The following is a 27,511-nucleotide window of genomic DNA, read 5'->3' on the forward strand; positions in this document are numbered from 1 at the left end:
CCTAATTTTAGCTTTTTACTTCTGACGATTGTATTTAGCCTTCAGAATTCACAAAAGTTGTGTTCATTTATGAAGATTAAGCTGTCTTAATGAACAAAACATGTACGAATCATAAACTTTTGTTGGTCACAGAGCTTATTTTCTTCAATCGTCCAAAAGCTAATGGAAAAATCCTTTTGGATTTTTTTGTGAGGGAATCAGGGTGATGCTAACTTCCTAAATTATTGTTATTATTTTTTTTTGTGAAACTATTTTTGTAAATCTCACTACATTTATTTGTGGATCGTAATCTATTTATTTGGAATGATGAAACAGTTCTAACCCCATAGTAATATCACCCTGTAATAATGTGCGTAAAGGTTGAATATACATTCATGTGTTCAAATAGACTGCAGAAACTGTGTTGAAGTCTGCTCCATAGAGCAACACTGCCAGCAAGTGGTGAAATCCTGAAACCCTATACGCACAACTTGGAGAATTTCTGCAAACCATTACTTCAGAAGCATCGGCTTTCATTTTCTCTTCATCTGCTCAGTCAGGCTTCACATCAGGATGTGAATTCATTAACGTGTCTTAACCGTGATCCTCTTGAACAACAACAAAAAAATCACGTGATTTATACTTTAAGAAACACTCTTTTATTGTTCCAGAGCATGAATGTGAAATAATAATAATAATAATAATAATAATAATAATAATAATAATAATAATAATAATAAACCTCAATAAAAAAAACACCATCATGCTGCATGTTTGTGTCTATGTTTCTAAACCAGCTTTAAAATTGCTCCATGGCTGAAATTACAATAAATGTAGATAATTAATAGCCAAGTTAAATATCATGAAATTAAGTTATAAGAACAGAAATAAAAATATAAGAAGTGAATATGCACACAGAAAAGTCGTAAACCTTTAAGTTGTGTGTGAGGGGTGAAAGTGTGATTAGCTCGTTGTTATTATACGTTAGCATAGATACCAGAATCGTCCATCTTCTGCTGCTTGGTGTTGACACTCCTGCGCTCTCTCAGAAACCTGTTTGAGGCACAAACTACATGTCAATTGCGAAAATCACAGCTTGTGACATCAAAATTCCATGCACTAAGTGAGATATTGGAGTTTTCAGACTGTGTTGATTGTATTTTGAAAAAAAAAAACATTCAATGTTTTACCTCCTGTAGTAAATGACAGCTCCTAATATGACTAAGATGATGAAAACCACTCCAGCTGTCACCACAACAATGATCCAGATTGACCCATGTGCAGGATTGGATTCTTCACCTGTTGAAAAGGAAACAAGAAAAAAAACACTTAAATATATAACTGAACACAAGTCACTTTATTTCCTTCAGTAATCATTCGAGACATTCAGGAGTGATGTGAGCAGATGGACCCACCCTCGACGAGAAGGCTGATCGTTTTAGATCCTGACGCCCTGTTGGTTCTCCAAGTGCAGGTGTAATTCCCAGAATCCCTCACGGTTACAGCAGGAAAGTGAAGAACGGGTCCTGATTCAGGTAAGCGCTCGTTGTTCTTAGACCACACAAACTGTGAGGAACTTTGTGTGCAGTTCACATCACACGTCAGATTTAACGAGTCTCCTTGTTTAAGGGTTCCGTTTCCACTGAGCCTGATTAGTGACACCTTTAAATCTTTTTCAGAGAGCAGGAAAGACTCCTCGTCAGTCACTCAGGATTTCTCACACAGATTGAAATCTAATCATTGAATAATAAACATCAACTAAATGAGATTTGATAAAATAATAAAACAAAATAATTTTGGAAGTGTGCTCAACTGCAGGTTTAAAGTTAATGAAGATAAAGATGCCTACAATAAAAAAAAAACAACCTTATTTATTCCTATAGGCGAGGAAAGTAAATTATGCAGATAATGAACAACTTGGATTCTTATTTTAATGATTAAAATTCACCTGCAACTTGTAGAATCACTCCAGAATCACCTGTGAATTTTCCACCAGTCTGATCAGTTATAAATCTGAATTTGTACTCTCCAGAATAACTGAACTGTACATTGTGGATTAACAAAGTGCAGTCTGATTTGTTGTCTCCAACGTACTCAAAGTCTGACTTGATGTTTGATGAGCTGTTATAAACATACGGGGGGTTATGACACCCTCCTGTGTTTGAGTTCATTGAGCACCAAAGCATTTGTGTCACCTGAATATTGGGATTTAATGACTGATAAGCATAACGACAGGGAATAGAGACACTGAACCCTCTCACAGCACAGATCGGCTCGAGATAATTCACACGCCATCCACTGTCCTGTGTGAAAACACCTGTGTAGAGAAATAAATGGAGATTAAGGAGATTGATAAAGTTATACTGATGTATTGTTTTATATTGTTTGTTCAAGTTCATATGAGGTCATCTGATATTTCTCATTCCTGTATTGTCCACAATACAGCTTTATATCTGTATATACTCATACCTGTATGCATTCATATAAAACATAAATAAATAAACAAATAATTAAATAATAGTTATATTTGTATATAATTGTGTATATTGCTGTGTATAACGTCCACATATTGCAGCTATATACTGCAAATCAGAAACGTGCACCACTGTTAACTGTACTGAGGAACAGGCTAAAATTCCTCCAAGCCGACGTGCAGGACTGATCAACAGTTACCCCAAACGTTTATCTGAGGTTATTACCGCACAAGAGGGTCACACCACATACTGAAAGCGAAGGCGCACATACTTTTACCCCTCACAGATATGTAATACTGGATCATTTCCTCAATAAATAAATGACCAAGTATAATATTTTTGTCTCATTTGCTTAATTAGGTTCTCTTCATCTATGCTTAGGATTTGTGTGAAAATCTGATGATGTTTTAGGTCATATTTATGCAGAGATATAATTAGATCATTGTAAAGGGTTCACAAACTTTCAAGCACCACTGTACATTTTTTCCTACGCTCAAACGTTTTCTGATCATTTTAAATAATTTGTGTACTTTGAGTTTACCTGAAGTGGCATTTTGCTGGAATGTGGCAACCCTACCCATGAGCGTCCACGCGCTGTCCTTTAAAGTTTAAAATAAAAACTTGGCTCACAAATTTTTTTTGATTTCAATTGGCAGGATCCCAGTCCCTAAAGCTAGCAATCCTTCTAAAAAAACAAACAGAAAAACCCCTGAATACTCTGCCTGCTGTTTGTCTGTTGAATATGCATTTTAAAAGTATTTACAGTCTTACTTCATATGAATTATTGTAGAATACATCTGCACAAAAAAAGTGCAATCTTTAAAAATAACACCTCTGCATGTTTACTTTCACATTTCGTCCCAGGCGTTAAATGGCAGATCATCTCGCTCTCTCACTCTCTCACTCTCTCACTTTCTCACTTACACACACACACACACAGAGACTGTGACAACCTTTTATTGTGAATCTACAGACATTTTAAAAACAATCAATAGACGAACTGAAATTTCAGCTGTTTATTAAATAGTTAAATAAATACTTTATTAACATTCACAACAGAGAGATTTCACTTGAAATTTATTAATCTCTATTTAATTTATAATTTAACACATTGCTACACGATGATATTATATATATATATATATATATATATATATATATATATATATATATATATATATATATATATATATATATATATATATATATATATATATATCAGCACATGGCAACTTAAACATCTGAAGTATAGTACAGCTCCCTGGGGCTCAGTCTTTTCTGTCTTTCAGGTCAGAGGTCAGATGTACAGCAGGAGTGTAGTGTGTGTGCTCTTTGTCTTTGTTTATAATCTGTTTATGATCTTGATCTTAACAGTGCACTGAGACTCCAGGGCCTGAGCAACTTTAATGATTAATCATCATGTTATTGACTCAACACAACTGTAACTTACTTAAATCATTTCAAATCTTTTATCAGACTGGAATTAATAATTTGCTCAAATTAGACAGTATGATGTGTTTGTGCAAGTGTATAATCCAGTAACTGAGCGTACACACGGCTACATCAATCAGCAAACAATTACAACTAAAATTAAAAACAATAATAGTGTGTAAGAGTGAGAGGATGTTTCATACCGGACAGCGTGAGCAGAATCACAGACAGGTGCAGCATCTTCATCACTTCTTCAGAAAGAACCTCACACTCAGTGTTGGGTGTGTTTATATACTGACTTGGTCATGACATGTAACAAATAAAAACTGTTCCAGGAAAGAAAAAAAATAAAAATAGAATGCACCCAATATGGCTATAAACAGAACCAGGAAGTACAGAGGGAAGTGTAGAAGGAAGTACAACAGGAAGATGATGAGAGACCTCATGCAAAAAAAAAAAAGCTGGTGTGTGTTCTGGTGCACTGTGGCTGCCGTCTCATCATCCAGGTAGATGCTGCACACATAGTGGTGGTTGAGAAGACCCCCCCCACACCCTCCCCACTATGTAAAGTGCTTTCAGTGTCTTGAAAAGCGCTATATAAATGTAACTCTAATAATAATAATTTTAAAAATATCCACCCCCAGCCCCCCCCCCCCCCCCCCCTTTAAAAAAATGTTTTTATATATACACCCCCTGAGCGCTAATAAACTATTATCCATCCTGGACAATGAATCACATCCACTCCATGACCTACTGGTCAAATGGTGGAGCTCTGCTGTAGCAGGGAGGTTGTTCTTACCCGCGGCAATCACACCACTGTGCCAGGGCATTATTGTGCATTTAAACCTGTTCCTTCATTGATCTGTTGCACTCGGTGGCATTCATTTTACTGCACTGCTGCTTTCATTAATAACTTCTTTAATAATTTATGATTATGCTGATCTATCTATATACAGTATCTTTATAATTATATAGAGCTTCAGTAGCGCTTCAGCCACTAGAGGGTAGTACTGATCAATTTATAGCACTCGATCAATTGGACTCAGTGTCATGAATAAACATCTTTGAGGAACACCAGAATCTCCTGCAGCTTAAGAAACTCTCTCCCTCTCTGATGAAATACTTCTGTCCTTTTTTTTAAACTTCAAGAGAACAACTGTAACCTGCATCTTTATGACTCTACCTTACATATGTATGTACTGGAAGATATCCAGCATGCCGATAACTATATTCCTGTTTGTTTGTTTGTTTGTTTGTTAATTAATTAATTATTATTATACAGTTGCAATCAAAATTATTCAACCCCCAGTGCAAATCAGGTTTATTGTCAAAATGTACAGACTTTCAGCTGTTTGCGATGAACAGATCAAACAGACGCTAGTTGAAATAGTTCAACACGACGAACGCTTCAAGCGGTTTCCACAAATTCAACTGAAAATGCAACTTATAATAATTTCTTCAGTCTCAAAATTATTCAAACCCTTCATGGCGAGCATCTTTAGTACTTAGTGGACCTCCTTTTGCCGTTATGACCTGCTGCAAACGAGATGCAGAGCTTCTGCCAGCATTCCTGAGGAATTTTAGCCCATTCCTCATGAGCTCCATTTTCAGCAGCCGTTATTCAAGTCTTCAAGTACCTCTATTCCCAGTCTGTCTGAAACGCTCTGATTGAGTTCCGGTGTCTCTAAAGCCCCTCCTTCTGAAAAGCCCAGAGTGCTCTGATTGGCCATCTGACCCATTGCGTTGTGATTGGCCGAAAACCTCAAGCGTGTGTCGGAAATGTAACGCCCCGTATCATAATGGCTAGCTTCAGCTTCCAATACTTCTAATTCTATTATAAACATTAATAATTTCGCCAGTTTTACCGTATCAGTTTCCGCCCGAGTCGGATTCGGAAAACGCGGATGATCGAGCAGATCCATCGGAACCGACTTTGCAAGCGCGACTTGAGCAGAATTTTCACAGTGGTAAGTTTTTATTTTGTAACTGTCTTACCTTTCAGATACGACGTTATAAAGGTTTAATTTGTCTCCTTCACGGTAACAATTTTATGTCCTGAAGTGACAGTTTTAAAAAATGTAATTAATTAAAAATAAAAAAAAAATATGGCACCGTTATGCGAATATTTTAAATAGTAGCATAGACGTTTGTGGATGTAATATCTGGACGTCGATCGAGGTGTATCAGGCGGGTCTGGAGCAGAGCTCTCTGTTAGATAGAATAAATCCCTTTTTTTATTTGTGGGAGACTACGAGCTTTGTAACGTCGCAGATCTTATTTGTGCACAAACACATACATTACACACTAAAGGAAAAGGAACCCATTAAAAAACATCATGTGACCCCTTTAAGTTGAGTATGAGGTGTGAAATTGTGATCAGCTCGTTGCTCTTATACTTTCATGTAGATATCAGAATCGTGCTTCTTCTGCTGGACATTAGTGTAGATATCAGAATCGTGCTTCTTCTGCTGGACATTAACGTAGATATTAGACTCATCGTTCCTCTTCTGCTCAGTATGGACACTCCTGCAGTCACACAGAAACCTGTTTATTAGGCACAAACTACACGTTAACTGCTGTAAAATTAAGTTGGCCATACAGCTTGTTATATCAGAATCACAAGCTATACGTATCAAGTGGGACACTAGTTTCACCAAATAATTTTTTTTTTTACATTGTTTTGTTAGACTGTACAGATTGTATTGTATAAAATTGTGCCGAATTTTACCTCTTGTTGTAAATCACAGCTCCTAATATGACTAAGACGATGAAACTCACTCCAGCTGTTATTAAAATAATGACCCACAATGGCCAATGATTAGGATTTTCACCTGTTGAAACGAAAACAACAGAATTTAACATGTAAATATTATCTGAACATGTCACTTGTTTTAGATCTGTAAATGTACATCATGATCAGTTTTACTTTCTTTATTTCCTTCAGTAATCATTCGAGACATTCAGGAGTGATGTGAGCAGATGGACCCACCCTCGACGAGAAGGCTGATCGTTTCAGATCCTGACGCCCTGTTGGTTTTCCAAGTGCAGGTGTAACTCCCAGAATCCCTCACGGTTACAGCAGGAAAGTGAAGAACGCGTCCTGATGTATTTAAGCGCTCGTTGTTCTTAGACCACACAAACTGTGAGGAACTTTGTGTGCAGTTCACATCACACGTCAGATTTAACGAGTCTCCTTGTTTAAGGGTTCCGTTTCCACTGAGCCTGATTAGTGACACCTTTAAATCTTTTTCAGAGAGCAGGAAAGACTCCACGTCAGTCACTCAGGATTTCTCACACAGATTGAAATCTAGTTATTGAATAATAAACATCAACTGAAAGAGAATTCTTGATAACAAATTAAAGCTGGACTCAACTGTAAGTTCACGGTTTACAAAGAGATAGATGGCTGCAATTAAATTTTCTTTTTATTTCTATAGGTGAGGGAAGTGAATCATACAAACAATGAATAATTTGGATCTTTATTTCAGTCACAATTTACCTGCAACTTGTAGAATCACTCCAGGATGACCTGTGTATTTGTGCATATCAGTTATAAATCTGAACTTGTACTCTCCAGAATAATTGAACTGTACATTGTGGATTAACAAAGTGCAGTCTGATTTGTTGTCTCCAGCGTACTCAAAGTCTGATGTGGTGATTGATGCGCTGTCATAAACATACGGAGGTATTTTACAGACTCCTACATTGGAGTTCATTGAGCACCAAATCACCTGAGTACTGGGTTTTGATGTTGGATAAGAATAACTACAGGGAATGGAGACACTGAATCCTCTCACAGCACAGATCGGATTATCCGGATATTTCACACCCAATCCCCTGTCCTGAGTGAGAACACCTGTGTAGAGAAATAAACGGAGATTAAAGGAGATTGATAAATTATACTGAAATATTGTTTTATACACCGTGATTTTAGTGGAATATCACACGACATACCCTGTAGCAATACGAAGATAATGTGCCATATAATAATATAATATAATAATGCATTGTACCTATATATATATATATATATATATATAATATATGTGTATATGTATGTATGTTGTACAGTATGTATAAAACATGGTCATGATTCATGAGAATTAATGGTGCCCGTGTGGTTACAACCTCAAACACCATAAGTGTGTCAACCCAGAAAATTACCAGGTAACACACTGTATGCACTGTTCTTTACAAACACATACACAATTAATTGTGTCCAAATTGTGTGTGTGTGTGTGTGTGTGTATGTATATATATATATATATGTATGTATGTATATCTCGCTGAGTTTGAGTGCACCTGCTTAAAGAGGGTTTACTTCAGTTTTACAGTTTTTTGTTTTACTATTTCTGAATACTAATCCTAATAATGTAAGAATAATAACAGCATGAAATACATCTGCAATCAGTGACTGATGCAACCAAAGGTGCAGCAACTGTGTGACATGAATACCACTTCCTGTTACCAATAGGAGGTTCTTTTACTATGTTGGCATATTAAATATCATCTCCACTGTATGATTGTAGAATAATTAAGGAAGACTTTCTGTTTAAACAATTTCATACGTCACGTCCACCATGGACAATCACCACCCCCCACCCCCCACCAAAAAAAAAAAAAGCTAGCAAGCTTTCTAAAAACCAAAAAAACAAACAAACAAACAAAAAAACCCAGAATACTCTGCCTGCTGTCAGTATCTGTATTCGTATTCATTTAGGATGGATTGTCTGTTGAATATGAATTTTAAAAAGTATTTTCAATCTTACTTCATATGAATTATTTTAGAATACATCCGCACAAAAAAAAAAAAAAACCCACCTCTGTCTACTGTAACATTAGCACAAACATTTTCACACTTGGTCCCAGGTGTTACATGGCAGATCTCTCTCTCTCTCTCTCTCTCACACACACACACACACACACACACACACACACACACACACACACACACACACACACACACACACACACACACACACACACACACACACACACCCCCACCCCAGGCAGTGGCATTTGTTGTGAATCTAGAGACATTTTAAAAACGATAAATAGACAGGAGGAATAAACCTGAAATTTCAGCTGTCTATTAAATAGTTAAATAAATTAATTAGTGAGAAATTAGTGAGAAGTTAAACATCTGAAGTATAGTACAGCTCCCCGGGGCTCAGTCTTTTTTGTCTTTCAGGTCAGATGTACAGCAGGAGTCTAGTGTGTGTGCTCTTTGTCTGTGTTTATAATCTGTTTATGATCTTGACCTTAACAGTGCACTGAGACTCCAGGGCCTGAGCAACTTTAATGATGACAGTTAATTACTAATATTGTGTTCTGTTTCTTATTAATCATCATGTTATTGACTCAACACAACTGTAACTTACTTAAATCATTTCAAATCTTTTATCAGACTGGAATTAATAATTTACTAAAATTAGGCAGTATGATGTGTTTGTGCAAGTGTATAATCCAGTAACTGAGCGTACACACGGCTACATCAATCAGCAAACAATTACAACTAAAATTAAAAACAATAATAGTGTGTAAGAGTGAGAGGATGCTTCATACCGGACAGCGTGAGCAGAATCACAGACAGGTGCAGCGTCTTCATCTCTTCTTCAGAAAGAACCTCACACTCGGTGTTGGGTGTGTGGGTGTGTGTATGTATAATGAGCTCACTGACTTTGTCATGACATGTGACAATTAAAAGCTGTTCCTGGAAAAAAAAGAGAATGCACCCAACATGGCTAGAAACAGAACCAAGAAGTACAACAGGAAGATGATAAGAGACCTCATACAAAAAAAAAAAAAGCTGGTGTGTGGTGGGTGTTCTGGTGCATTGTGGCTGCTGTTGCATCATCCAGGTAGATGCTGCACACTAGTGGTGGTTTAGCCCCCCCCCCCCCACACACACACTATGTAAAGCGTTTTGAGTGTATAGAGTGACTAATTAAAAAAATATCCACCCCCAGCCCCCCGTTTATATACAGAAATGTCGTGAAAATCCACCTGTATGATCCCGAGACAGAACTCAAGCAAAACATGTATTCCTTTATTACTAAAATTCTCAAGAACCGAGAAGCACAAATCAAGAGCACTTTTGTTGAGTCTTCGTTACAGTGGATATTTATAGAGTTTATTAGAAATGAATCAGTAATCAAGTGCCTCTGGTGGATTTTTACAAAAACAGGAACTTGTATGGAAAAACAGGATCTAAAAAGTGCTTAGATGACTAAACAGAGACTACACAAGTTTAATCTGCAATAAAACTAGGCGAGTCTGTCTTCAACAGTGTTATGAGTAGAAAACAGGAACAGAACAGTGCTCATGCTTCTTGAGTCAAACAGTACAGAAGTTCACAATGAATACATTCTTAATGTCTTCTGAATTCGTTCTGCCGCTCATCATGAGTTCCATCGTCAATAAAGATTAGTGAGAATGTTCCAGAAGCAGCCATGCATGAGCAGATCCTTTCTTTCTCCACACTTTGGCCTTTCCATCACTAGACATTAATCTCGGTTACAGAACTTTTGTGGCTCATCTCTGTATTTCTTTGTGAATTTCAGTCTGGCTTTCTGATTCTTACTGCCGATGAGAGGTTTATATCTTGTCGTATGGCCTCAATATTTCTGCACTTGACATCTTCTTCAAATTGTGATACCTTCACCCCTGCCCTGTGGAAGTTGTTGGTGATGTCACTAACTGTTGTTTTTGGGTTTATCCTCACAGCTCTCATAGTGTTTCTGTCATCAGCTGCTGTTGTTTTCCTTCGCTAACCCATTCAGTGTCTGTTGCTCAGTACATCAGTTTCTTTCTTTCTTTTTTCAGGACATTCCAGGTTGTTGTATTGGCCATGCACAGTGCTTGTGCATTGGCTGTGATTCATTTCCCCTCTTCTCTCTCTCTCTCTCTCTCTCTCGCTCTCCAGTTATCGGAAGTGTTTGGTTGCAGTTATTTCTGCTAAAGGTGGCACAACTAGATTTTAAGTTTAAGGAGGTAATTAATTTTTCACATGGGTGGTAGGTGTTGGATATATATATTTTTTGCTTCAGTAAAAAAATAAATGAATAAAAACTGCATTGTGGGTTTACTCCGGTTGCCTTTGTTTTATGTTGTATTTCTTTTGAAGATCTAAAACTGTATACTTTGAGATATACACGAAAACAGAAGAAATCAAATACTTTTTCACAGCACTGTACATGTTTTGTAAGATAAATCGCAGACAAATTAGTGGGTGAAATCCAAACTAATAAACAGCTCTTCACTTTGCTTTTACACATGTAGAAGTCTGAGTTTGTAGATTTTAAATAAATGCAGTCAGTCGGGTCGTTATCATTTGAAATGAGTTGTAGTGTCTTTTGTGGTTGTAACGGTCATCTGATCCGGACTCTTACCTTCCCGTCTGAACCGACGGAGCACAGGAGCATCCCAGTGAATAAAACACTAAACAAAATATGGCATAAAATTTGGAATTTTAAGAATTATTCAACATAAATACCAGTGGTAGAAAATAAACCTATATAAAGTAAACTCTTGGTTATATTCACATGAGGATTTGTCCAGTTTGACATAACGTGTAACTTCTGTATTGATGACTAAAGCAAGTTCACTATATCAGGGGTTCCCAAACCTTCCCAGGGCAAGGCCCCCCAAATGGTGCTAACATTTGACCGAGGCCCCCCTTCTGCAAGATGTCTTTAAAACACATTAAAAATACAGACTTCTGAATATATCCCCCCTTTTTTAAATTTATTTATGAATAATTACATCTTTACATTACATTACATTACATTAGGAATTGATTGTGTGTGTGTGTCTGTGTGTGTGTGTGTGTGTGTGTGTGTTGTTGTTGCCTGTGTGTGTGTGTTGTTGCCTGAGAGTGAGAAAGAGAAAATCATGTATTTATCTATTTTTCACACCAAATTGTTGAGGCCCCCCGGGCGCCCCCTGGCGCCGCGGCGCCCACTTTGAAAACCACTGCACTATATCATTATGTTCATTGTTAAAGTGACGTGTTTGTCAGCTTTGGCTTGATTTCATGTCAGTAAAGGTTTTATTATTTATTAAACTGAATCCTCTAGTATCTAGTCTGATCTTTTAGGAAATTAATGTATAAATGTTTCATTTCTAGATCTTATAACCGAATTAAATTGATCAATACTGCCCTCTCCTGGCGAAAAACTGAAGCGCTACTGAAGCTCTACATTCACTAAATGAAGAGTTTCTGCACTGATACATACACACACACACACACACACACACACACACATATTTTTTAAATTAACAAAAAATTAATCAACGCCTTCTGACCAGTCACAATCCAGAACTCAACAGCACTGTGTTTTACACTAATATACCCTCCCTCCATCACCGTGTGTGAATTCATTAGTACACACAGGTAAACTTCCTCTCTGCGTATTTTCATAGGAACACATTTGACTTCCCACTTATTATAACCAGGTCAGTGAGCTAAGCGAACATGCAGACACAAAGCTGATCACAGCTACATTTGTTAACAGCAGGGATGAAGATGCTTCAGCTGGTTACGATTCTACTCACGCTGTCCGGTATGAAACCTCATCTCACTCTCAGTTTCTTCTACAGAATTATTGCTCAGTGTTGTGAGTTTTTCACTGATTCATGTTGCAGTGTGTATTGGACTATACACAGGTACATACTGACATATTAATCTGTGTCTGATCAGAGACTAATAATGACGGGTTAAACTGATGTGTAGATGTTATTTGATATTTTTACATTTAAATATATTACTAGTACATTCTTAACGTGCTAATAATGCTCGACTGATATTGCAAGTCAAAGACACACTGATGAATAAGAAATGGAACCAAATGTAATGAATTATCTGTCATCATCTTACATCTGTCTTTGTGTGAGGAGCTTTATGCTATATTTTGTACATGCTGTGCTGTTTTCCCCAATGATTCGGGAGACCAGGTTCCTTTTATAGGCCGTCTAAGTCATACACTGAGGTAAAAGACTAATTAAAATAGGACATGTATTACAGGTGTGTGTGGTGAAGTAATGTCTAATGCTTTCTCTACACGCTTATTTTGAGGCTGTTCGCTCGTCCTGTTATTGTGTTGTTAAACATATGTCTCATTTCCCTGTAGTTATTATTATCCACAAAATGATCAGGTGCTAAAAATGCTTTGGTGCTCAATGAAGTCAAATGCAAACCTATTTAAAAAAAACAAACAATATAAACAATATGTTTATGACAGCACATCAAACAATCACACCGACTCTTAGTACGCTGGAGATGACAAACCAAACTGCACTTTATTCATATTTCATATATATATATATATATATCACAATCCAGAATTCAGCAGTAAAAAAATATGTTCCTGCTTTTGTATTCAGAGTCAGGACTCGACTGTATTATAATGATTAACACCTGAGTGACTGACGTGGAGTCTTTCCTGCTCTCTGAAAAAGATTTAAAGGTGTCACTAATCAGGCTCAGTGGAATCGGAACCCTTAAACAAGGAGACTCGTTAAATCTGACGTGTGATGTGAGATTTTATAAATATATCTTTTTTTAACCTACCTTTTTAAATCTTGACTGCTTTATGTACACACTTATTTTGCAGGAGTTCTCGCTCCCTATGATTGGGGTGTGATCTATCCGGATAATCCGATCTGTGCTGTGAGAGGATTCAGTGTCTCCATTCCCTGTAGTTATTATTATCCAAAATCAAAACCCAGTATTCAGGTGATACGAATGCTTTGGTGCTCATTGAACTCAAACACAGACGTGTGTATGAACCCCCCGACTGTTTATAACAGCTCATCAATCACCACATCAGACTTTGAGTACGCTGGAGACAACAAATCAGACTGCACTTTGTTAATCCACAATGTACAGTTCAATTATTCTGGAGAGTACAGATTCAGATTTATAACTAATGTGACCCGTGGCAAGTGGACAGGTGAACCTGGAGCGACTCTACAAGTTGCAGGTAAATGCTATGGTTTAAAAAAAAAAAAATTATATATACAGTGAGGGAAAAAAGTATTTGATCCCCTGCTGATTTTGTACGTTTGCCCACTGACAAAGAAATGATCAGTCTATAATTTTAATGGTAGATTTATTTGAACAGTGAGAGACAGAATAACAAAAAAATCCAGAAAAACGCATGTCAAAAATGTTATAAATTAATTTGCATTTTAATGAGGGAAATAAGTATTTGACCCCCTCTCAATCAGAAAGATTTCTGGCTCCCAGGTGTCTTTTATACAGGTAACGAGCTGAGATTAGGAGCACACTCTTAAAGGGAGTTCTCCTAATCTCAGCTCGTTACCTGTATAAAAGACACCTGTCCACTGAAGCAATCAATCAATCAGATTCCAAACTCTCCACCATGGCCAAGACCAAAGAGCTCTCCAAGGATGTCAGGGACAAGACTGTAGACCTACACAAGTCTGGAATGGGCTACAAGACCAGTGCCAAGCAGCTTGGTGAGAAGGGGACAACAGTTGGTGCGATTATTCGCAAATGGAAGAAGCACAAAAGAACTGTCAATCTCCCTCGGCCTGGGGCTCCATGCAAGATCTCACCTCGTGGAGTTGCATTGATCATGAGAACAGTGAGGAATCAGCCCAGAACTACACGGGAGGATCTTGTCAATGATCTCAAGGCAGCTGGGACCATAGTCACCAAGAAAACAATTGGTAACACACTACGCCGTGAAGGACTGAAATCCTGCAGCGCGCGCAAGGTCCGCTGCTCAAGAAAGCACATATACATGCCCGTCTGAAGACTGCCAATGAACATCTGAATGATTCAGAGGACAACTGGCTGAAAGTGTTGAGGTCAGATGAGACCAAAATGGAGCTCTTTGGCATCAACTCAACTAGCCGTGTTTGGAGGAGGAGGAATGCTGCCTATGATCCCTGGAACACCATCCCCACCGTCAAACATGGAGGTGGAAACATTATGCTTTGGGGGTTTTTTTCTGCTAAGGGGACAGGACAACTTCACCGCATCAAAGGGACGATGGACGGGGCCATGTACCGTCAAATCTTGGGTGAAAACCTCCTTCCCTCAGACAGGGCATTGAAAATGGGTCGTGGATGGATATTCCAGCATGACAATGACCCAAAACACACGGCCAAGGCAACAAAGGACTGGCTCGAGAAGAAGCACATTAAGGTCCTGGAGTGACCTAGGTAGTCTCCAGACCTAAATCCCATAGAAAATCTGTGGAGAGAGCTGAAGGTTCGAGTTGCCAAACGTCAGCCTCGAAACCTTAATGATTTGGAGAAGATCTGCAAAGAGGAGTGGGACAAAACCCCTCCTGAGATGTGTGCAAACCTGGTGGCCAACTACAAGAAACGTCTGACCTCTGTGATTGCCAACAAGGGTTTTTAAACCAAGTACTGAGTCATGTTTTGCAGAGGGGTCAAATACTTATTTCCCTCATTAAAATGCAAATCAATTTATAACATTTTTGACGTGCGTTTTTCTGGATTTTTTTGTTGTTATTCTGTCTCTCACTGTTCAAATAAATCTACCATTAAAGTTATAGACTGATCATTTCTTTGTTAGTGGGCAAACGTACAAAATCAGCAGGGGATCAAATACTTTTTTCCCTCACTGTATATATATTTTTATGTCCGTCATACACTTTCCATAAGATTCCACTGTGAAGGAGTGTTTTTATTATTTTATTCTACCAGTTATCAAAAATGTTTTCAGCTGATAATAAATTAAAGACAGAAGATGATGGGGCATGCTGTTATTGGAAAATAATCACTGACCTGGTGGTGTGATGCGGCCTGACGTGAAGTTGATTATTTTCTCATAACAGCACAAGCGCATTAATATAAACCTGTGATTTGTAGCTGCGCTACTGTCAGAGCTGCTGTTATAGAAAATTAACCACCTCCTGACCAATCACAGTCCAGAACTCAGCAGCGCTGTGATATAACACTTTATATAGAAAACATATATTAATAAAAATAGAAAAACTAACGAAGCGCATTATATAAGGACGAGTTGTTGATTCAGATTGTAGAACTCGACTGTATTATAATGATTAACACCCTCTCAGTCCTGAGTGACTGACGTGGAGTCTTTCCTGCTCTCTGAAAAAGATTTAAAGGTGTCACTAATCAGGCTCAGTGGAAACGGAACCCTTAAACAAGGAGACTCGTTAAATCTGACGTGTGATGTGAACTGCACACAAAGTTCCTCACAGTTTGTGTGGTCTAAGAACAACATACAGTTAAATACATCAGGACGCGTTCTTCACTTTCCTGCTGTAACCGTGAGGGATTCTGGGAGTTACACCTGCACTTGGGAAACCAACATGACGTCAGGATCTGAAATGATCAGCCTTCTCGTCGAGGGTGGGTCCATCTGCTCACATCACTCCTGAATGATTACTGATGGAACGGAAGAAGTCGATCATGTGCCCCTACACTCCTGTAGCAAGTGACTTGTGTTCAGTTTTTTCTTGTTTTCTTCTCAACAGGTGAAAATCCTGATCATCTGCCAAACTGGATCATTGCTGTGGTGACATCTGGAGTGATTTTCATCATCTTAGTCCTCTTAGGAGCTGCGATTTGCAACAGAAGGTAAAATTCTGGATGTTTCCATACAGATAGGATGATACTCACGGCCCCCAAAGGTTCAGAAATGCAATATTATTTATTAAAAATACAGCATGTCTTCATGGAAGCATGCAGTCATCCTGAGGAGATGGGCAGGGCGTGTAATTTTGTAGAGCAGAGGCTAATCAGTTTGAATGTCTGTGAAGAGCAGTTCTCTTACGAGGACCTGTTGCATCTTGCTCTTCTCTTGCAGACGATTAGATTGGACAGTTTTTTTTTTTTTTTGGACAAATCCCCTTGCTAGCCTGTTTAATTCTTTACACATCACTTTAACAATGTAGATTATTTTTACACACCAGTTGCTTGTCCTTTTTTGATAATAATCGGTTTATGATTGTTGCATGTACTAATTTCAGTGGCTGCCTTTTCAATCGATGAATCAGTCCAAATCATCGGATCGTTACACCCCTACAGCACGCATGAAGTCTATATTAAAGCTTGGGGCTTCACGGTGTGTTGGAACTGGAGCAAAAAGGTCCATCGTGTTAACCAGGTCAAAAACATTAGACAGATCAGTGAAGGCCATGAACAGTGGCTGTCTCGGCTCTTGAGCTGAGGATCTCATGGGATCTTGGGTGCTTGTCGATTAGGATGAGGGTGGAGATTCCCAGGTTATTGCTGAAATTGTTGTGGTCACTATTATTGAGCAGCCTTCTTAGTCATGGTCCTGGAATACTAAATATTTATTGTTTTAACGAGGCTGGTGGTTTCTGTTCCTCCCCTCTGAAGTTTACCTCGTGCACTGGTTTCACCGTCCACTGGCTGGTCTGATATCTAAATTAAGGTGTCGTCTTTCTGCTTCTGCCAGGAGGAAACCCGACGCTCCGGAAGACAACAGCAGAAACGCTGGAGAGCAAACACAGGTATGACATAGTTAATAGTCGACACTTAGTTCTGCACAGTAGAGACTGCATTCTTAAATAATCAGAACCAAACCATATCATACTTATAACCCTGAAAGAACCTCCAACGTAAGAGGGGTTGAAAATAACCATTAGACATTTTTTCTAAAGCCAAAAACTGATGTTCTTCTAGCACATAATCTCTGACAGTTAAATGAATGAGAAGGAGATCTCACCAGTTGCTACGGCCAAATAATTCATTCAGAGTAACTACAGCTCAAAGAACCACAGGAGAGAAAAAAAACCCATCAGTCAATTAGTAAAGTCCTCTGTGTAGGCTTCATTACTTCAGAAAGGACCGCCCCATTAGCATTCCCCATGCTTTAGCATTCAATGTGAAAGTTAAACAATGGGTAGAATGGAGTAGGTGGATGTGAGCACAGGAACGCTAACTTTAATATATTTTCAGGTTTTGTTCTGTGTGTATTTTAAAGACTAAAAGTCTGAGGTCACTTCCAAGAATTGTCTATATTATTCAGATAAAATACAAAACTTTATTATTATTATTATTATTCAAATGTAGCTGTGTCAGAAATACTTCTTTGAATCGTGTTCACACACTTTATCATTTATGTTATTGTAATAAAGGTAAAGCAGCTTCCTCAACCCAAGGAAGAAGTGCCGCACCAGGGGGAAGTGACTTATGCGAATATGTGTGCCAAAGACAACAATCTGAACAATGGGTAAGAACTAATTCTGTGTATACAGAGGCAGGTTCAGGTTAACTGTTTGCCAGCTCCTTTATCCAAAACACAGGGACATTTTACTCACATAATTTTCAGACACACTGATGATTTAGGATTGGGACTTAGCAGACGTTGTTAATTTAACATATAATGTAAGTCAATATCAAAAGGAACATGTAGTATCTGGTGTGGCCTCCAGCTGCTTTAAGTACTACAGTGCATCTCATCCTCATGGACTGCACCAGATTTGTCAGTTCTTGCCATGAGATGTTACCTCACTCTTCCACCAAGTTCTCAATCATGTCTGGGGGAGATACGGTTACACGTAGCTTGCCACTGCAAGAACGATCAGCTGTCCTTCCTGTCTCCCTGTAGCATTGTCTTAGGCGTCTTACATTACAGACATTGCAGTTTATTGCACTGGCCACATCTGCAGTCCTCATGCCTCCCTGCAGCAGGCCTATGGCATGTTCACGCAGGTGAGCACGAACCCTAGGCATCTTACTTCTGGTGTTTTTCAGAGTCAATAGAAAGGTCTCTTAAGTGTCCTAAGCTTTTGTGACTGTGAACTTTGTGGACTGTGGACTGTGAATTGCTTGGACACTGGTTTGTGTAAATCAGAATTATAGAGTTAATCTACTTTTAAAAAATTATATTCTAAAAGCCGTACTTGTAATCTGTGTATTTCTGCTTCCATTAGGAAGAGAGTAGAAGCTCAAGAAAAAAACAGTGGGAAAGGTGCAGACAAAGCACAGGTATGACCTTTAAAAAGAAATCACAAACTCAGCACTGGACAGTTTAGGGTTTTCCGAGTTCTAGCACAGCGATAACGTGAGCGTGAACACAGGAACACTTTAGAAGCGGTGGTGATAATTGTACTTCTTATTTTAGCAGGTTGGAGAAAACACACATGATAAACAGACAAAGCCACAAATAAACAACGTTCCTCAACTGGATGATGAAACGTTGCACACGGAGGAAGTGACTTATGCGACTGTGTTTGTCAAAGACAAGAAACTTGAGCAAGGGTACGAGCTAGTGCAGTCACATACTAATCACCTAACACATATGATTCAGTATCAGATGTTACGGAAAACTGTGATAGATTGGATTCAGATGAATGGAGAATTGTAAAAGTTCACAAGTCACAATGCTGTTAAATATGATATTTAACACTTCATAACAATTAACACGTGTGTGTCCTGTGGCTTGGGTTTCAGACGTGTCCACACTGAACGACAGGAGGAGGATGACAGTGTTATCTACAGCACTGTCAAAAACACCTGATCACATTTGTACATCTCATTCAACCAGACACCGTGAGGCCTGTAAATATTCCCCTTGTGGGACTTAAAATAAAATGTGTGTCATTTTAGGGCTTATTAATGTCATATAAAGTGTCCAGCTGTTTGCTTTAAACGTACACTTGGATAGGAGATTGCCTTTACAACTGAATTTGTTTTAATAATCACTGAAGCTAATTTTTTCCTTTAATAATTGTGTTGTTTTGGGAAACAGACTTTCGGTAAGCGCTTTATCCTGGTCAGGCTCCTGGTGGATCCAGAGTCTATCCTGGGAATACTGGGAGCAAAGCTGGAATAAATTCACCCTGGATCTGACGGCAGTCCATTGCAGGGCACCGTGTACACACGCATTCACACACTCATTCACACCTAGGAGAAATTTAACGTAGCCAGTCTATCTACAGACATGTTTTTCAGAAAGTGGGAGGAAACTGGAGAACCTTGAGGAAACCCACGCTAACACAGTGAAGATTATGCTGCCTTTTCTCCCTAGAGCTCTGTGACTGTTAATGTAGGTGCTTTTCTAAAATGCAAAAATCAAGTGTGTCTTTAATTTAAAATTTTTCTTTCTTTCTTTCTTTCTTTTTTTAGGTATAAGCTTTTGTTTTGTTTATTGGATAGAGAAAATAATGCCTGTTACTAGTTCTGCTTTTTTTTAATGGATTGTGAGATTCTGCATGAAAACCTTAAACATTTGTTTCTTAAACAATGGTTGTGTCATGGGACATATCACTTTATCAACAATTAATCAATAGAAGCTAATCTGTATGCTAGAAATCTAGGGTCTTGTGTGATCATGTATGTAAAGCTGATAAACCTTTAGTAAGTCTATCTGATGATAAGGTGTTAATAGAGACAAATTCATCGAGTCAGTGATGTGAACCTCAGTAATAGGATTCAGAAAAGCTCTGAAATTGATCAAGAAACAGGAATGTTTAGATGGAAGTCTTTCCACAGAGCTGAGGAGTGTTTCTGAAACTAAAGGTTTAAATAAATTAATTGTTACTTAAATTTGTAAGATGTTTTAAAGCACAACATTGATGTAATTGTTGGACTTTATTGTGTATAACTGCTTTCTCCTCAGATTTCTCCACTTTATTTACACAGCAGCAGCTAGCATAACATACTGATTTGGTCCACTGCTAAGTTGTGTATGTCTTGAGTTTCATATAAATAAGATCTATATTACTTCTTAAAACTCGTTGGATTTTTGTTTTAGTAGACAAAAGGCTAAGAAATTCGACCGGTATCTGATATGGGTCCATGTCTGTTTTATCCATTTGGTTTAATTCATTTTCCATTACTGTCCTTTTTTCAGAGCCACAATGGCGCTACTTCATTAGCTTCTTGCTATCAAGTACATTAGCTCAACATTAGGAAACACAACCACGGCTATACAATATACGGATTCAATAAAACGACAGGTTTTATTTTATTTATTTTTTAATTCAGGGCGTCCAATTTTCCTTTAAGAAACAGTTACGATAGTGACTAAAATAATTTTGGATCCATGACGAGATCAAACGCCCCGCCCACGCGTTACCATAACAACGAATTTTAACCCGGAAGTTAAAACGTCAGCGCAGCAGGAGCTTAATAAGTAAATCTGAAAATCAGCCGACATTTTAAAAAACTGTTTTATAACCAAAATAAATATTGTGACTATTTATACAAAAAAAAACCCCAACAAGTTTCTGACTCTGAACATTTCAAACCATCTAAAGTTAATCTTCTCGAAGCTTCGTTTACAGCGCACAGAAATTTCACCTGCTGGAGAAAAGAGTGTAGTGCAGCCCGTGAAGATGTGACGTTCATGAACAAGAACGAAAATTACTTTCCAAACTTACTTTCGAATTACTTAAAAAAAAATAAAAAAAATATTATTATTCCTTAAAGATCATCTTGCCAGCAGTTAAAATCCTGCCTCACCTTCTACATTGGTCTTGGTTATTATAATGTTAGAATTGAATGATATGATAAACTGCATCAATTAATCAGTCAAACTATTACTTACAGAGGGCATTTCATTACAAAAGTAGAAATGTATATTATAATCTCAAAGCTACCGATTAACATACTTCATCAACATGATGATGGCTCCATTCCCTGTAGTTATTATTATCCACAGCCAAATTATCAGGTTTTACAATGCTTTGATGTAAGGGGCAGGCCACCATGACCCCTGCCCACCACCGGAGGAGCGAATAAATTATACTGCTTTACTAATATATCCCAAATACCAGATATTTGTTGTTACGTCATTAAAACCTACACAGCTCTAGATAAAGTCCAGTCTGTGTATATATCCAATAAAGTGTCTTTAAGGACTAGACGTTAATATGCTGATGTTCTGTGAACAGCAGAGACACTAAAAATGATACAACTTGTTTAAAAATGTACATCTGAATCTATGTGAATTATACACATACATCCACACACATAATCAAAAAGCATATTATGTAGTATAAACTCTGAATTACTAAGTAAAAAAAGAAGAAATGAATGTAAAGAAATGGCTCAAATTACAGATATGATCCATACATCACAACCGACACACATATAACGGTACGTATATATAATCATACACATATACATGCTGCCTCTGAAATGTAGCTCTGAAAGTCACACAAACCTGACATGTTGATAATCACATGATTCATATGTAAACTTTTCCACATGTAGATTTTAGACACTTCACTGTTTTTATTTGTTTTCTTTTAAACGTGGAATTTTCACAAGTAGTGCAAAGGACATTCAAGACATGACAATATATTGAAATGCACCTTCATGTCAGACCACATGTTACCCACATAAATGTAGGACTTATTACACATTGATGCTGTTTTGATGCTGCTCTCTGGGGCTTCTCCATGCGGGGGTGTCCCGTCCCATCCACCGCTGGCTATATCATGTAACAACAGTAACAAGTGTGTTTTAGAGAGGATTGATTAAACCCACTCATCTTACCAGTCATTTCCCCCTCATTACCTCATCTCGCTCACCTGGGTGGGTTTTGACACTGGTTTTACCTGCCAGACACATTACTGGAAGTGCGCGTGTATACTTTACTTCTTTTTTTGGACTTTTTAAAGGAACAACATTTAGTCCTCACTTCTCATTTATTCATCATTGAGCTAAGTATATCAGCACACAAACACACACACACACACACACACACACACACACACACACACACTCACACACACACACACACACACGAAGCTGCCCGTGTGGATCACCTGCTGAACCAGAGCGGTAAAAATGCTGTACCTGGTGGTGATTCTGCTCTCTGTGTCAGGTATGAAATAAACTGTTCAGTGTTCAGTTCTTAGCGTTTTGCTGGCACCAGGACATGGACAGATTCTTTCATTTTCATTTGTAAGGAATAAACCAATGTGTGTGGTGTTGTAAAGAAAAAAAGCTCTGATATTGGACTCCTTCATTAAAAGGTAAATAAATGTTAAGTAAATGTCACCATATCAATGATTACACACGTTTTTAATGCATTTCTGTGGAATATCTGCTGTACCATGTGACACCGTGTCCTGGTGTCTCACAATCACTGTTACGCTCATCAACTATTCGAGAGAGCTTACAGAGATGTTTTATATGAATCTTTACGCTCTCTTTTGAAAGACTAAAACATTTTTGATATACAAGCAGAATTTTGTAGTGGAGGAAAACAATCATTTAAAACAAAACTGACATTTTATCATTTTGTTTAGTCTTTAATGTTTCACAAATTTTTCAGCACACTTGTTTTGCAGGAGTTCTCGCTCCCTATGATTTGGGTGTGAACTATCCGGATAATCTGATCTGTGCTGTGAGAGGATTCAGTGTCTCCATTCCCTGTAGTTATTATTATCCAACATCAAATCCCAGTATTCAGGTGATACAAAAGCTTTGGTGCTCAATGAACTCAAACACAGACGTGTGTATGAACCCCCCACATGTTTATAACAGCTCATCAATCACCACATCAGACTTTGAGTACGCTGGAGACGACAAATCAAACTGCACTTTGTTAATCCACAATGTACAGTTCAATTATTCTGGAGAGTACAGATTCAGATTTATAACTAATGTGACCCGTGGCATGTGGACAGGTGTACCTGGAGCCACTCTACAAGTTGCAGGTAAATGCTATGGTTTTCAAAAAAATTTAAAAATAATATAGTCTTCATGTGCATAATGAACTTTCTGTAAGATTCCACTGTGAAGGCGTGTTTTTATTATTTTATTCTACCAGTTATCAAAAATATTTTCAGCTGATAATAAATTAAAGACAGAAGATGATGGGGCATGCTGTTATTGGAAAATAATCACTGACCTGGTGGTGTGATGCGGCCTGACGTGAAGTTGATTATTTTCTCATAACAGCACAAGCGCATTAATATAAACCTGTGATTTGTAGCTGCGCTACTGTCAGAGCTGCTGTTATAGAAAATTAACCACCTCCTGACCAATCACAGTCCAGAACTCAGCAGCGCTGTGATGTAACACTTTATATAGAAAACATATATTAATAAAAATAGAAAAACTAACGAAGCGCATTATATAAGGACGAGTTGTTGATTCAGATTGTAGAACTCGACTGTATTATAATGATTAACACCCTCTCAGTCCTGAGTGACTGACGTGGAGTCTTTCCTGCTCTCTGAAAAAGATTTAAAGGTGTCACTAATCAGGCTCAGTGGAAACGGAACCCTTAAACAAGGAGACTCGTTAAATCTGACGTGTGATGTGAACTGCACACAAAGTTCCTCACAGTTTGTGTGGTCTAAGAACAACGAGCGCTTAAATACATCAGGACGCGTTCTTCACTTTCCTGCTGTAACCGTGAGGGATTCTGGGAATTACACCTGCACTTGGGAAACCAACATGACGTCAGGATCTGAAACGATCAGCCTTCTCGTCGAGGGTGGGTCCATCTGCTCATAACACTCCTGAAGTTTAAATATCACACTGTCTCGAATGATTACTGAAGGAAATAAAGTGACTTGTGTTCATGGTAAATAATGTAGCTTCCTCTTCAACAGGTGAAAATCAGTGGACAATCTGGATCATTGTTTTGGTGATAGCTGGAGTGATTTTCATTTCAGTGACTGGAGCTGTGATTTACAACAGGAGGTAAAACTCTGCTTCTTTTTTTATACAATACAATCTGTACAGTCTAAAACTATTATTATGTCTTCTGTGGTTCATAAACAGGTTTCTGTGTGATTGCAGGTTTGTCCACACTGAGCAGCAGAAAGAGGACGATTCTACCATCTATGAAAATGCACAGCAGCAGATGGGCAGTTTTGCTATCTATGCTAATGTAAAGTAACAGAGCTGATTACAGTTTCACACCTCAGTAACTCTATTCATGTCTTCATTTTGTAAATTTCTGAAAAAGAAAAAAAAACTATATACAGAATACACACTTGCTATGTACTGCATTTGAACTAATTTTTTAAAATCAAGCTGTCCAGTCCTGGACGCAGCGAAGTAACCCCAAACCATAACATTTACACCACCATGCTTCACAGTTGGTATGAGGTGCTTCTCCTAAAAAGCTGTCTTTTTTTCCTGCTTAGTTCTCTGTAGTGAGCAGTAAGAGGTTTTTCCCCTGATGGTCATAAGTTTATGCCTTTAGTTTCTCCTTTGTTCCTTTATTCTTGCTAGGTTATCTGGGTTTCTTTGTTTTGGTTTGCTGTAGGATGAGTGTCTGTAGGATGAGCGTCAGTCCTCATAGGTTTTTAAAGAGATCTTTTAATTCTCTTGCAAGAACTCTTTAGATCTTGGCATGATGACTCCACACACCTCAATAGCAAAGGGGACACCAGACAATAGATATGAGAGCGGTATAAATAAGACCGGTTCCACCTGCACTCCCTGAGCAGGTTCTAATCACTGACACCCGATCTTCAACACCTGATTCTACTTTTATGGATTTGAAGGTGTGATAAATATAGGGGTGTACTTACTTTTTCCATGTGACTTATCTGTTTTTTTTGTTAAATTGTGAAAGTTAATACAAAATGTCAATGCTATGTCATTTGATAGAGCGCATCACCTTTATTAATAGGCACCGTTTCAAAGAGGATCAAATGTTTGCTTGTCCAAATATGTAAAAACAAACAAACAACAATTTCCATGGGGTGCACTTATTTCTTCACATAACTGCAAATGTAATTATTTTAGAATTTGTGATCTTTCCCAGTGTGTTGTGTATTTGTGTATTTTTTGAACTTTTTAAAATGCTTAAGGTGGAAAAAAACCTTAATGCTGCTTAAATAAAATAAGTGACACCAAATATATATATATATTTCTATATTTAGTTTATTTGGATGTTCTTTTGATAATAGACGGCAATAAATACATTAAGCTGTTTATTATAAGAGGTTTATCATGTGAAAAAGCTTAACGTGAAACACTGATTGTATTTAGTTTAGTATAACAGACAGTATAATCAATAAAGTGTGAGAGAAAATTTGGCTTTAAGCTGTTTCTTTATGTTTCATCTTTTTTAAATTATTTATTTATTTATTTAACACAATTAAAGCAATTTGTCTCTTCTACCAGTAGAGAAATTAACAAATGAAATAAATAACACAGACAGAGAATAAGCTTGTGCTACAGATATTTATAACACAACCAACAAATCAAGAAAAAAAAAGAACAACCCAAACCCCCCTCTCTCCAGCCAGTATAGATAGAAAAAATTAAGAAAGAAAAAAGGCAAAAGAAAAAAAATATTTATAAATAAATGTAAACAAAACAACACTTGATGGGGTGTACATCGAGGGGAAAACACACCAGAGTTAAAGTTCTAGAGAAACGATCTTATTTATTAATTTTTTAAAAATGTTAAAAATGACATTATGTAAAGGCCACAGGTGGGCAGGCCACAGCCCCGGCCCACCACCAGAGGGAGACAGAGAGCTGCCTCTTGGTAAGTAGTGGTAACCGGCTCCACCTGTGACTGGCCTATTTGGGCTGCTTACAGGTTGCTCAAACGTTTAGTCTTATTCTGTGAGGCCAAGATTAACTCGGTATTGGTATTTTGAAAACTAGAGCTGTACGCTCTATATTAATGCCCATGCTTTTGGAACGGGATGTCCAACAAGATCATGTGTACGGTGGCCGAGAAGTGCAAAACCAATCACAAATATGAAAACAAAATAAGAAATTATAAACACAATGACCAATCCGAAAGCACATTAATAAATCAGACGAAACGGAAAAGGTAGGTATATTTTGCGAATGGATTACTTACCGCTGATTGCACGACACATCTGTCAATCAAGATATCCAGCAAGTAAAAAAATAGTTTTTTGTTTCTTGTACATTAGTGGACTTCTGTGTTTAAACCATTTTTTTGTCCATAGCGAAACTGTAGGCTAAATGTTAGAAAATAAAAGTTTATATTGGCAAGAAATTATCAAATGGAATTTATTAAGCGCTACTTTGATGAAGGACATTTCATAAGCCGTGATTTTGGATCTGATGATAACTTACCATGACATAAAGATTAGCTTGCGTTCTCTAAAAACACACCTACAGGACGCAGGTCTCTTTAGAGGAGAAAATGATTCCCATTAAATGCTGTAAGAGCAGAGCTGTGTGGACCAGGACAGTTATTCAGCTGGATCATGCGGTTAGAACTTCAGCAGAAACACAAGCTGAGTGTAAAACATGATGTTATGCGGCTGCTGCAAGAACTTAATCCTCACAGGACACGCCGTAGATTTGTTCAACTTTTATCTGAACCGCATTACGGACAAAACATTACCACACGAACTGACTTTCCAGTACTGCCGGAGCCTGCTGTACTTGCGGTATATCTTGAATGACAGATGTGTTGTCCAATCAGACCTGCGTCCTGTAGGTGTGTTTTTAGAGACCGCAAACGAATCTTTATGTCATGGTATGTTATCATCGGATCCAAAATCACTGCTTATGAAATGTCCTTCATCAAAGTCGCGCTTAATAAATTCCATTTTCTCATTTCTTGCCAATGTAAACTTTTATATTCTAATATTTACAGTTTCGCTATGGACAAAAAAAAAAAAAAAAAAGGTTTAAAGTAAACACAGAAGTCCACTAATGTA

The 27,511-nt window shown here is 37.8% G+C and overlaps 4 protein-coding genes across 8 annotated transcripts; 2 read left to right on the forward strand and 2 right to left on the reverse strand.

The window, feature by feature from the left end:
- Positions 1-420: 420 nt before the first annotated feature.
- Positions 421-4,375, reverse strand: LOC108256276 (uncharacterized). Its single transcript, XM_017452944.3, has 5 exons — positions 4,088-4,375; positions 1,928-2,296; positions 1,395-1,649; positions 1,170-1,278; positions 421-1,032 (listed from the first exon to the last, which is right to left on the reverse strand). The coding sequence occupies exons 1-5, from the start codon at positions 4,128-4,130 to the stop codon at positions 957-959; spliced, it is 852 nt and encodes a 283-aa protein (XP_017308433.1). The 5' UTR covers positions 4,131-4,375; the 3' UTR covers positions 421-956.
- A 208-nt stretch (positions 4,376-4,583) lies between these two features.
- LOC108256271 (cell adhesion molecule 4) lies at positions 4,584-9,608 on the reverse strand. 2 transcript variants are annotated; one of them, XM_017452939.3, is made up of 5 exons: positions 9,450-9,608; positions 7,384-7,740; positions 6,874-7,128; positions 6,613-6,715; positions 4,584-6,428 (listed from the first exon to the last, which is right to left on the reverse strand). In XM_017452939.3, the coding sequence occupies exons 1-5, from the start codon at positions 9,490-9,492 to the stop codon at positions 6,275-6,277; spliced, it is 912 nt and encodes a 303-aa protein (XP_017308428.1). In that variant the 5' UTR covers positions 9,493-9,608; the 3' UTR covers positions 4,584-6,274. The 2 variants fall into 2 exon arrangements, with proteins under 2 accessions (XP_017308428.1, XP_017308429.1); XM_017452940.3 differs by having other exon boundaries at positions 4,584-6,410; positions 9,450-9,607.
- Positions 9,609-12,227: 2,619 nt separating this feature from the next.
- Positions 12,228-20,603, forward strand: LOC128628636 (uncharacterized). Of its 4 annotated transcripts, none has more exons than XM_047150237.2 (10): positions 12,229-12,448; positions 13,499-13,867; positions 16,005-16,259; positions 16,385-16,487; positions 17,332-17,386; positions 18,014-18,108; positions 18,812-18,866; positions 19,003-19,139; positions 19,332-19,430; positions 19,630-20,603. In XM_047150237.2, the coding sequence occupies exons 1-9, from the start codon at positions 12,406-12,408 to the stop codon at positions 19,396-19,398; spliced, it is 1,179 nt and encodes a 392-aa protein (XP_047006193.1). In that variant the 5' UTR covers positions 12,229-12,405; the 3' UTR covers positions 19,399-19,430; positions 19,630-20,603. The 4 variants fall into 4 exon arrangements, with proteins under 4 accessions (XP_047006194.1, XP_047006193.1, XP_047006192.1 ...); XM_047150236.2 differs by having other exon boundaries at positions 12,230-12,448; positions 19,332-19,439; XM_047150238.2 differs by having other exon boundaries at positions 12,228-12,448; positions 19,006-19,139; positions 19,332-20,603.
- A 1,681-nt stretch (positions 20,604-22,284) lies between these two features.
- LOC128628637 (uncharacterized) lies at positions 22,285-25,930 on the forward strand. The gene is made up of 5 exons (XM_017452936.3): positions 22,285-22,713; positions 23,183-23,551; positions 24,082-24,336; positions 24,455-24,545; positions 24,627-25,930. The coding sequence occupies exons 1-5, from the start codon at positions 22,677-22,679 to the stop codon at positions 24,742-24,744; spliced, it is 870 nt and encodes a 289-aa protein (XP_017308425.1). The 5' UTR covers positions 22,285-22,676; the 3' UTR covers positions 24,745-25,930.
- Positions 25,931-27,511: the final 1,581 nt, after the last annotated feature.

Source organism: Ictalurus punctatus, chromosome 23 (genome assembly GCF_001660625.3).
Source record: "Ictalurus punctatus breed USDA103 chromosome 23, Coco_2.0, whole genome shotgun sequence".
Taxonomy (NCBI): Eukaryota; Metazoa; Chordata; class Actinopteri; order Siluriformes; family Ictaluridae; genus Ictalurus; species Ictalurus punctatus.